At 42.7% G+C, this 12,438-nt stretch overlaps 1 protein-coding gene across 1 annotated transcript; it reads right to left on the reverse strand.

Annotated features, from left to right (window-relative positions):
• Positions 1-235: 235 nt before the first annotated feature.
• On the reverse strand, positions 236-811 carry LOC121776536 (ethylene-responsive transcription factor ERF095-like). The gene has a single exon (XM_042173706.1). The coding sequence runs from the start codon at positions 809-811 to the stop codon at positions 452-454; it is 360 nt and encodes a 119-aa protein (XP_042029640.1). The 3' UTR covers positions 236-451.
• Positions 812-12,438: the final 11,627 nt, after the last annotated feature.

Genomic DNA, 12,438 nt, shown 5'->3' on the forward strand with positions numbered 1-12,438 from the left:
TTCAATCCAGATATACTGTTGGTCGGTTAAATTTGGCCCAAAATCGACGATCCGACCTGATACCGTGATTGAAATCCATATGGTTCATCTTAAAACCAATTGATAATAGAATGGGTTGGCCCAAAAAATTTATGTAATGTTTTCATCTCTCTTTTTACGTACAATGATGTGTGATAATTTTTTATCCATTCTTTCTCATTTGTCAACATGTATGCTACCGAACGGAGCCTTATAGAATCCAATTTCCATATAATCAAATTTAAAAGAAGAAATTGGTTACATAAAATCAACCACGCACACAAGTAAAATGCAGATGCATGCACTCCATTTCAATGGCTACACATGAATTTCTCTTGCAGATGAAATTTAATTATTGCAATTTTTATTCACCTTAGTCTCACAGGAAATTCAGAATGGCGATGAAAATGATTTGATCAATCAAACCTATTGGTCAATTGTCTCTCTTATCATCATCAAGAAGCTCCTCAAGAAGCTTATCATCGTAGTACTCGAACTCGAACACCTGGCGCCCCTGCTGCGAGCCCCCCGGGGGCGCAGCGAAGTGGGACGAACTGCTTGGCAGGTTGTACTCCTCGGGGAAGTTGAGGATCGCATAATGGCCCCTCATCTCGTAGGCCGCCCTGTCGTAAGCCCTAGCCGCCTCCTCGGCCGTGCCAAACGTCCCCAGCCACACCCTCGCCCCCTGCCTCGAGGTGTCCCGTATCTCCGCCGCGTACTTCCCCCACTGCCGCTTCCTCACGCCCCTGTACTTCACCTCCCCGCCGTTGCTCTTGCTTCTACTCTCATCCATGCTTGTTTGTTTGTTTGTTTTCAATGTTTTTGTCGTTGGAGTTATGTGGCATTTATATAGTTTCCGTGGAACATTCTATTAAAGCCTAATGGCTGACGTGGAATTTCTTATTCTCCCTAGTCCCGGTCCCACTATTTATATATCAAATTCTATGCAAAAATAGAACAATAACTTGCTACTTCAAACAATATTATGATGCACATGTAAGACCTCTCCACTTAACTCACAAATCAACACTATTTAAAATCTCGTGCTGAATTAGAAATGCTCCACTTAGAATAAGACGTAGGGAGTAAGATTTTTGTTGGCTATATATAAAGCTTTGTTGCTAGTTTGAATGGCAGCTTTCTGGATGGTTAATGAATATGATTTAGAAACTTGAGTTTCTGTATCGGTTGATTTCGCTTCTCTCATGTGTTCGGTCGTTCTCGAGAGCAATTCGGTATCTAATTATTATACTGATTTGGATGAATTTTAGGAGGCCAAGTCTCTATGATTAATTAGGATACATCAATCTCTAATCAATTATAAGTGTAGTAATTTACTTCCTCCATTCCTTGTTAATAGAGACATTTCTTTTCAGATGGAGTATTAATATAACCTTGTGTTGTATACCAAAACAAAATTTTGATAAATTATATACTACTAATATTCCATTTACATTATTGTTTTCCTCCATAATAGTTTGCGACTACATTTAGTTATATGGAACGAAATAGAAATTTATTTTATGATTGGATGGGTGGGTGGGTTGGTCATGGGAGGAAGAATGGCTGTAGATTTGCCATGTCAGATTATCAATTGGGGCAAAAGTGGTTCCCACGTGGGAAATGTCTGATGTTGACCAAATTTTTGACATGCTCTGAATCTGGCTGGTCAATGTGATGGCTTTGGAATTCCTTTACTTTCTAATGTTGATGTGAATCGATTGAAGGCCTCAAAAATTTATAATCGTATGATTCTTATTCGTTTCTTACTTCTTAGAATTGACTAAATTAGTTCCTTAAAAAGGTTTAATTGGACACTTTACATGCTATATTCATAAATCATTACATTCTAGCCAATCATTAATATGTAACGTGAAAATTAAATGTTGAAATAAAATTTTGAGTACAGAAGAATTGAATTGTTAATGTTTGGTCTTGTTGAAATTTCAAAGAGTCATAGCTAGGTTTTCATAAACGTGAGGAATTTTCTAACAGTGGTCAAGATAGGATAGTGAAGTCAGTTTGCTGACGTCCTGTATGACGTAGTGTAGATATGGACTAATCTTTTCCTTTGCAACTCTTAAACTTTAAATTTATAATTTAAAGCTAGGTTTTGAGGTATATATTCATAATTAAACAAATTTACTTTCCGTAGTAATTAATTAATAAATAATTTCGGATTGACAGTCGAAGGGTTTTTCTCAGATCCCATGATATATTAATATGGATTTTATTCCTGTGACGTCATCGTTTCAAATCTTGTTACATCATGCCCTAATGTAAACGGAATATGCAGCCTAACTCTTTAACAAAATATTATAGGGAGAGTCGTATACTTATAATGATTAATGGGAACTCTAGGGTCATTAAATATTTCTTACTCTTTCCATATCATAAAAATAGGAACATATGAGACAACACACATAAACTAATGCATAATTAGTTAAATAAGAGAAAGGTAGAGAATGAATAATTAAAATAGTACTAGTAAATAGTGAGACTCACATTATTATTAATGTTTAATAACTAAATGTAGTTTTATAAGATGTAAATAAATTATACATATGGGTAATGAGTTGGGATGAACTTTCCATAAATAGAAATGGGTTATTTTTGTGGAACGGACGACAAAAGAAAGTGCCCTATTTTTATGGGACCGATGGAAATTTTTATTTTTTTCAAATTTACTATGAAATCTAATTTAATTGGTAAGACATTTCTAAAGTTGGAAGTTTGAATTATTGCAAAAATAATGGAAAATTATTATTTGCCCCTTTTTGTAAGAAAATAAATCTCCCCTTTGTCCCTTAAAAATAAAAACTTATAAAGATGCACGAGTTCTCATATAAAATTGGTAAAGTAAAAAAAGAAAAACAAAGTAATTGAATTATTGTTGGTAGAGAATGACTCTCATCTTATTAAAAAAATATAATTTTAAGTGATAAAGTAAAATAAAAATAGGTCATCATTTTTTTCAAAGAGGAGTAAAATATTCTTCTCAAATGAATGGTAGATATTAAGCAGATCACACTCAACAAGACTCGTCGGAGTGCGTGTAGGACTGCTAATTAAAACCTAATATTGCACGATTAAACCTAATATAAAATGATTAAACCTGATTTATTCAATAAAAGTCCGTTTTACACTATTCAAACCTGACTTACAAGAAATTATAAAATTAAAGTAAAGTACTCCCTTCGTCCCATACGAGTATGCACTCTTATTTTTTAGTCTGTCCCACAAGAGTATATACACTTTCTAATTTTGGAAACTATTTTTCTCTATATTGAGGTGAGACTCATTCTCCACTAACAATAATTTAATTACTTGATCTCTCTTACTTTACCAATTGTGCATTAAAATTCGTGCAACTAAAAATGCATAATATTATTTCTTAATGAGGTATCTGTATCCAACCTGCATCCAACCCTAATCCAACCCCAAATTATTGGGTTCTTATTGGGCAACCCTATAGGCTATAAGGACACGAACAATTTAAGGCTTAACCCAAACCCAATAATTTCGTGCGCATTTATGTGAGATTATCGTATCGTGTCAAAAATTACTAGCAATGATATTTCCCACTATCATGCTAAGAATAGCTAGGATTTCCAGAAGAAGATGTCATTCGTTTGTTGAGAAATAAAAAGGAATATCGAAAATTCGAGTGGCTGGAGCTGAAGCAACTACTTTCGAAGTAACAGAAAGAAAAGCAACGACTGGAGTGGTGGAGTGGGAGAGTGTAACACCCGTACCTTAAGTTTGAAATTTACTTTTATGTAACGGAATAATTGATAAAATTATTTCGAAACGCTATGCTTCTCGATAGATGTGTTATGGGAAAAATTATGGTTTATGGGTTTGATGGGAAAAAGGAATGTGTTTTCTTTTTAAAAATAAACGTTGGGAGACATGTTTAAGGTCTCGTTGAAAGGTCGATGATGAAATTGCTATTCTTTAGCAAGACGAATGAATTAAATGGAAAGAAATATATGTTTTATGGATAACGACGCGCGTAAAGCAAGGAACGGTTGAATGAATATTATATTTGGAACAACACCAAATATAAATTATGTACGATTTCTCGTACTTTAAATTTTTGGTTATGAAGAACGAGATAAAAAATTTAATAAAGGACCGTGAATTTTAATTGATGAAGGAAAATACGAAATATATATATAAATGTATGAATTTATTTTGGACTTTCCAAAATAAATTTGAAGTCCAATTAAATATGAAATAACTTGAATTTTAATAACTCTTTAAATCCTTTCTAATTGGGCTTGTGATTTAATTGTTGATTTTGGCCCAATTAAAATTAAATCATGGAAGCCCAAGTATAGATTTAATTTAACTAAGCCAAATTAATTTCCTCCTTCTTTCCCCCCCCCCCACGTCGACGGTTTCTTTCCCCCCATGATGACCGATCGGTTTTTCCACCTCTCCACTTCCCTCATCAATACCTACACCCTTCTCAAACCCCTCTAACCCACTCACCACTTTCACTTGGCAAAAGAAAAAAAAAAGAAGAGAGAAGAAGGAGAAGAAGAAGCGGCGAGAGATAGCCGAGAGGAAGGAGGTAGAAGAAGGAGTTGGTTCCACCATTTTTGTTCAACCACCATCAAATTTAAGCTCTTGAGGTATACCATTTCTTCCATCCTCAAAGCATGAGTCGTTTACTAGCTTTGCATACATGATATACATCCTTGTTCCATAGCTTTTCTTCCATAATCAAACTAAGTAGAATTCAACGTGGAACCCTCCGAACGATCGCCGTACTTTGCCGAAGCTTAGAAAGAACTTAGCTTTATGTTAATAACACGTGTTGCGAGTCCTTGCGGAGTGTTTCCAGGCGGGTTCGGAATAGTTTCGGAGGAGGAAAATCCACCGCCGGCGGCGGGCAGCGGCGGACAGCCGTGCTCGACGATCCGGGGCGGGCGACGGCTTCCGACGGCAGGAGCTTTTCCCCGCGGCAGCGGCGTCGTGCGACCCTTCCCGCAGCAGCGGCTCCCCGACGAGACAGCAGCGGCTCCTCCCCTGCGGTCTGCGACGGCGACGATCAAATGGCAGCGACGACAGCAGCACCCTCGGCGACGGCAGCAGCTCCTGGCGGCAGCAGTGTCTTCCGGCGGGCAGCAGCTCTCCCGGCGACGAGCGGCGGCGGCTCTGCGGTGTGAAGTGCAGCCGGCTGAGAGAGAGGGAAGATAAGAGGAGAGAGAGAGAAGTGGGGTAGGAGAGTAATGAAGTTTGGGCCTCTTTTGTTTTTTTTTGAGGAGGTTGGGCCTTTGTTTAATTTTTGTTGGGGCCTTTTAATAAGTAATTGGAAGTATAATTATAGTTGGGCCTCTTTAATTGATGGGGCTCATTATGTAATTTGGAGGAATAAGGTGGCTAAGAAATTTAATCGCTTGGGCCGATAATTAAAATTTAATCGGGGGAAATTATTTCAGTAATTTCCGGAAGACTTTTGAAGAAGAATAATTTACCTAAGTATGAAGTAATACTTTTTCAACGGTAAATAATTACGGAAATTAAAGTATGCGCGTAAATAATTTATAGAAATTATTTTCGACGTTATGGAAAATAGGAGGAGCCAACGGAGGAAAGAGCGAGCGTAAGCGGCCGACCGGCGTCGCACGCGACGCCTTGGGCGGCCGCCGAATAACCGAAAATGCGCGAAAATCGAGAAAGAGAATTAAAAGATTTTAATTAGAGTGCATGCATTCTAATTATCGTCGTTACAGAAGTTTGATATGAATTTTATGTGTTTTCCGAGAAGGTGGTTCGCACGCACTCTAACAGTCGGAACGAGGAATTCTTACGGAAATCATAAGCTTTTGAGGTGGACTTTATTCTTTAACGTTTATTTTGAATCAATATGCTTACGATGTTATAAGGATGTTTCTATAAGTATGTCATGCCGTGTTTATGTTTTGAAACTGCCTATCTGATTGTCTACTAGAATAAAACTCTACTAGACTTTGATGGTAAACAAATTCGGGTCTAACTAGGGTCTACGCCCTACTTAGACTAGTGCACTGATGGGGACCGTGAGCCGTCCCCTAGGTCGGCCGGTCCAGTGATCGAGATTGTGGCCACAGTCTCATTTCACATGATGGTTCAGATATGGTATATGATGGAGGATGATGTTAGTCCACGCGGACACTTTTTAAGGAAATGAACTTTAGTGTCTCTCGGCCTTTTTAAAGTAAAACCCGGGATTCACTCGACGATGGCTTGACATATCTTAACGGTGAATGTTTTTGGGCATGAGTTCACTGGGTGCACTAAGTACTCAGCCCCTGCATATGTTTTCCCTATGTGCAGGTTGAGCGAGGTCGGGAGGCGGAGGATGTTGAGCGATGATCCAAGAACGTATCAAATCACTGTTCCGGTTACTATTATGTCTTCATACGTAGTAGTAGCTACACTCTCAAAATTTGCTTCCGCTACTCAATGTTTTCAGAAACTCTGTTATTTTCTTTATTGTCGAACTCTGTTATCTTTCATTTTGTAAACTTCAGGATTGAAACGTTAGTTGACTTAAATGGCATTTCGCCTTTGATTGTCATGTTGTATTGCCTGAATCGTATCTTTCCCCCTTCTCCCCGCTTCTTAATTCCCCCATTAGTCACGATTTCCCGTGTTTCCTATCCTTAGGAAGTGCGGTCGTGACAGAGTGGTATCAGAGCCGTGTTTTTCCTTCCGCTCTGGACCGAGAGTCGTTTATTCAATCTAGTCTAGACTCGTTTCGCTAGACTAAAAGAGTATCCGTTTAAAGCTCAACACTCCGTCTCGCCGCGCTCAACATGAAATAAGGCAAAAGTTTGAAACGAAGCATATTAGAAGTAAAAGAATGAATGGAGCGCAGAAAGGCGCGAATTCCAAGGAATGATGAGATGACGAGACGAGGGAAAACCTTGTGAAGCGCGATTAGCGTTAGATCGAAAGATTGACGAAATTGTAATAGTACCACGTTTATAAAATACGAAACATCTATCCTTAGATGATAACTTAACAAGAAAAGAACTGCTATGACTTTTTCCTTATAGAAATCGACAGGTATATGCACGGTAACACGGATGACTTTCTCTATACGTTTTATATTTTTTTTTCTACCTCGCCCTTTTTCTTTTTTTCTTTTTTCTGCGAGTGGTTGCTAAGGGAACTTACTTTTTGTAGATGGCGATCACGATCCACGCACCGCTAAGGGGAAGGTACGTCAAGAATGGATTGCGGGCGGTGGAAATGTATCGCGAGTTCGAGAGGGACGCGAGGGCCCCTTTGATATCTTATGTCGCTGATTACTTGACCTTATGGCGGGATGCTCATGGCTGTGGAGTGAGGCACTATGAGGGAATCAAGAGATTGATTGATGGACTACCGGCACCTTGGAATAGGTGGGCCGACGAGGCTTCACGGTCATACATCTGGCAAAAGCTTCCCGACTACAACATGCAGGGAGACATGCATGGTTTTGTGAAGGTTCTCTTGGAAGTACTGGTCGATGCTCGTGGTGGACCGCCACCCTATGCTCCTCCTAGGAAGGAGGCGTCCTCATCGAGCCGCAGTCCCTACAGCGGGGGTCGGTACGAGAGTGAGACGCCCCAACCAAACTGCCCTAAGCGGAGAAGACTTGGGATGCGCACCTCCGCACCTCCCGCGACGGAAGTCCTGGTGGTTGATGAGCATATCGACGTCGCTACTGATGTGCGGGAGAGTGATGAGGAAGAGGAAGAAGATCCCCTTGAAGACGAGGAGGATCCCATGGAGGATGAGGAAGACCCCGAAGAAGGGCCCCTTGCGAGAGAGGTTGAAGTTGATAGCGAGGAAGGGGCGAATTATGAGAGAGCTCCCGAGGAGTAGTGTTCTTTTACTGTTTTGTTAGTTTCGAATGTTTTGCTTGAACGAACTATGTAGTAGTTTCTTTTGCCGTTGTTTTTCCTTCCCTGTTTCAAAGACCTTGTGAAACACGTACTTGTTGGTTTTAAGATGATTAAGCTTCCGTTGTTTTATCGTTGTGTTCGTTTTACCATGTTGTGTATGGAAAGTTGTGTTATCGCTTTGGAAAGGTTGTGTGGAGTGGTGATGGTAAAGTTGGTTTTTATACTAATGCATGTGTTGAACAGAATGCCTCCCCGACGTGCCGCAGTTCACCACGAGAATGGGGCAAGCAACGAGACCCAAAGCAGTGTGGGTCCCGAAGGACAACCACCACCACCACCTCCACCACCGCCACAGCCGGAACGGAACATCGAGAAAGAGTTTCGAAAGGAACGTCCTCCCGTGTTCGATGGAATGGGAGATCCAACCAAGGCCGAGACCTGGATTCGGGCCATAGAACGCATCTTTAAGTTCTTGAGGTGCACTGACCAGCAGCGCTATCGTGCGTGACTTATCAGCTCACCGGGTCCGCAGAATTCTGGTGGGAGACTAAGCAACGGACAATGACGCAGGAGCAGTTAGACACCCTGACGTGGGAAGACTTTAAGGAGGAACTGTATGACAAATACATTCCAAGGAGCTACCGTAAGGCAAAGGAGGCCGAGTTCTACAATTTAAAGCAGGGGCAGATGACTCTGACAGAATATGACCGTGCCCTATGTGACATGTCTCGATATGCACCCGAGCAAGTAAACACCGACGAGAAGATGGCGGAGAAGTTTTGTGCCGGTCTGAGGCACGAAATCAGGATGGCTTTGGCATGCCGTGGCAGACTCTCGTATGTCGAGTCATTATCTCGTGCATTGGACGTGGAGGAAGCGATGCCACGGGAAAGGACGGTTACTCCAACACCGCCGACCTCACAGCAGAATTTCCGGGATAAGAGGAAATGGGATGGGAACCGCGCACCCTTCGACAACAAGAGGTTCCAGAGTACCCCAAACTCTTCCCAGGGAAAAGGAAAGCAAGCTGCTCCATTCCAAAGTGGAGATTTCCGTCAGAGAGCACCTCCTTGTGCCAAATGTCAGAAGAACCACATGGGAGAGTGCAGAGTCGGGACCAACGTGTGCTACAAGTGTGGTGGAGTCGGACACTTCGCCAAAGAGTGCCCGAGCAACAACAATACTGGAGGTGGGGGGAAAGCCGAACGGACCTCGAGGGAATCTTACACCACCTCCGCAGCAGCAGCAGCAGCGTCGCCAACCGTACCCGACTCAAGCCAGGGCCTATGCCCTGGGACGCAATCAAGCAAGAGCCCCACAGGGAGAGCCAAAGCAAGATAATCTAGCAGGTATGGGAACATTACTTGATATGCCTGTTGCTGTTCTGTTTGATACAGGTGCGTCGCACTCTTTTATATCGCACTCCTGCGTGAATGCTTTAAGACTGCCTGTTGATGAACTTGAACATGAGATGAATGTGGACTCACCGGTAGGAGGCCTTGTAGAAATTTCACAATCTTGCTCGAACATAGAACTCACGGTGGGAGAACTTAGTTTAGTGGCGCACAACTTGCACGTTATGCCGATGGATAATGTGGACATTATTCTGGGGATGGACTGGCTAGCTGAAAACTATGCCACTATCCGATGCCAAGAGAGACAAATCTCGTTACAAACCCCGGGGAAGGAGCCCTCTACCTTCCACGGAATTTCGATGAATCAACGAACTTGTGTGATATCAGCACTTCAAGCAACCACGATGATTAGAAAGGGGCGTCCGGCCTATCTCGTGTATCTACAAGGACATGACAAGAAAGAGAGGAAAGTTGAAGATGTGGCAGTGGTACGTGAGTTTCCTGACGTATTTCCCGATGCGTTGGCAGGCCCTCCTCCTGACCGACAGTTAGAGTTTACTATCGATCTGGAACCAGGAGCCGCACCAGTGTCGAAAGCACCCTATAGGATGGCGCCGAAGGAGTTGGAAGAACTCAAAATCCAGCTACAAGAATTACTGGACTTGGGTTTTATCCGACCGAGTGTGTCGCCGTGGGGAGCACCGGTGTTGTTTGTGAAGAAGAAAGACGGGACACTGAGAATGTGCATAGACTATCGGGAATTGAACAAGTTGACTCTCAAGAATAAGTATCCTCTACCGAGAATAGACGACCTGTTCGACCAACTCAGGGGAGCAGGAGTATTTTCGAAGATGGATTTAAGGTCGGGATATCATCAGTTGAGGGTACGAAGGGAGGACATACCCAAGACGGCTTTCCGAACGAGGTATGGGCATTATGAGTTTGTAGTAATGCCGTTTGGACTGACAAATGCTCCGGCGGTATTTATGGACTTAATGAATCGAGTATTCCACCCATACTTGGACAAGTTCGTCCTGGTATTCATAGATGATGTGCTAGTTTACTCGAAGGATGAAAAGGAACATGAGGAGCATCTAAGGATCACACTGGAAACACTCCGAACAGAGAAGTTATACGCCAAGTTCAGTAAGTGTGAATTCTGGCTAAAGGAAGTAAATTTTCTGGGGCATGTTGTGACAGCCGAAGGGATTCGAGTTGACCCCGCAAAGGTGGAGTCCGTACAACAGTGGAAGGCGCCAAAGACCCCAAACGAGATTCGGAGTTTCCTTGGTCTGGCGGGATACTACCGAAGATTTATTGAAGGATTTTCTAAAATCGCAAGACCAATGACTCAACAATTGAAGAAGGGGACCAAGGTCAATTGGACACCGGAGTGTGAGGCTAGCTTCCAGTTGTTGAAAGAGAAATTGACCACCGCACCTGTTCTAGCCGTGCCGGAACTGGGAGTAGACTATGTGGTTTACACTTATGCATCGAAGATTGGACTGGGGTGTGTTCTGATGCAGAATGGTAAGGTGATTGCCTACGCTTCGCGGCAGTTGAGGCCACACGAGTTGAACTACCCTACTCATGACTTAGAACTAGCGGCTGTTGTGCACGCATTGAAGATTTGGAGGCACCACCTCTATGGAGTTCGGTGTGAGATTTTTACCGACCATAAGAGTCTGAAGTACTTCTTTGAGCAGAAAGATTTGAACATGAGGCAACGCAGATGGCTCGAGCTAGTCAAGGATTATGATTGTGGTATTAACTATCATCCGGGTAAAGCAAACGTGGTGGCGGATGCTTTGAGCCGGAAAGCTCAACCGCAGTTGGCTACTTTTCTCACTCAGGAAGCGGAGTTGATTCGCGATTTAAGCTGGATGCGATTGGAGGTAGTAAGAGCACCGGAGACCGTGAAGGGAAAGATTGCCACCTTGGTAATTGCATCCGATCTGCGGACAAGGATAATAGAAGGGCAACGCAACGATGGAAATTTGGAGAAAATTCGACTGAAGGTGAGGAAGGGCGAACAAGAGAAGTTTCGAGAAGATGCTGATAATGCTCTCACCTATGAGGGGAGACTATGTGTGCCAGGCGACGAAGGACTTCGAAATGAAATTTTGACCGAAGCACACGAGACTCCATACACCTCCCATCCTGGAAGTACAAAGATGTACCAGGACTTGAAGGGATCATTTTGGTGGGATGGAATGAAGAGGGACATAGCTTCGTTTGTAGAGAGATGTTTGGCATGTCAACAAGTAAAAGCTTTACATCAACGACCCTATGGGAAGTTGCAACCGTTGGAGATCCCGGAGTGGAAATGGGAACATATCGCTATGGATTTTGTGACAGGCTTACCAAAGACCCGGCAAGGGAATACGGCCATTTGGGTAATCATAGACCGCCTCACCAAGAGTGCGCATTTTATACCTATCCCTATAACACATGGATCCGACAAGCTAGCTCGGATTTATGTGAAAGAAATCATTCGGCTACATGGAGTACCAGTGACAATCACCTCGGACCGAGACACCAGGTTCACTTCAAGATTTTGGATAAGTTTGCAACGAGAGTTTGGTACGCGACTGAATTTTAGTACTGCTTTCCATCCACAAATCGATGGACAGTCCGAGAGAACGATTCAAACTCTTGAGGACATGCTAAGAGCTGTGGTGCTCGACAGAGGAGAAAATTGGGAAGTAGTACTACCTTTGATCGAGTTTGCCTACAACAATAGTTTCCAGGCGACAATAAATATGGCCCCATATGAAGCATTGTATGGGAGGAAGTGTAGATCACCACTCTACTGGGATGAGGTTGGTGAAAGAAGAATACTCGGGCCAGATTCGGTCGAGGAGATGATTGAGATTGTGCGACAAATCCGACAAAGGATAAAAGAAGCTCAAGACCGACAGAAGTCGTATGCTGATGTCCGGCGTACGGATTTACAGTTCAATATGGGAGATAAGGTGTTCTTGAAAGTGTCTCCGTCGAAGGGGATAACGAGGTTCGGTGTAAAGGGGAAGTTGAAGCCACGATACATAGGGCCTTATGAAATTCTTGAGAAGGTGGGACCCATAGCGTATAGGTTGGCACTACCACCAAGTTTTGGGACTGTGCACAATGTTTTCCATGTGTCACAATTACGAAAGTACGTGTTCGATCCTAAACAC

Source organism: Salvia splendens, chromosome 18 (assembly GCF_004379255.2).
Source record: "Salvia splendens isolate huo1 chromosome 18, SspV2, whole genome shotgun sequence".
Classification (NCBI taxonomy): domain Eukaryota; kingdom Viridiplantae; phylum Streptophyta; class Magnoliopsida; order Lamiales; family Lamiaceae; genus Salvia; species Salvia splendens.

Excerpts from the sequence above, each read along its gene's own strand:
- LOC121776536 (XM_042173706.1), bottom strand. The coding sequence starts at position 811 with ATGGATGAGAGTAGAAGCAAGAGCAACGGCGGGGAGGTGAAGTACAGG.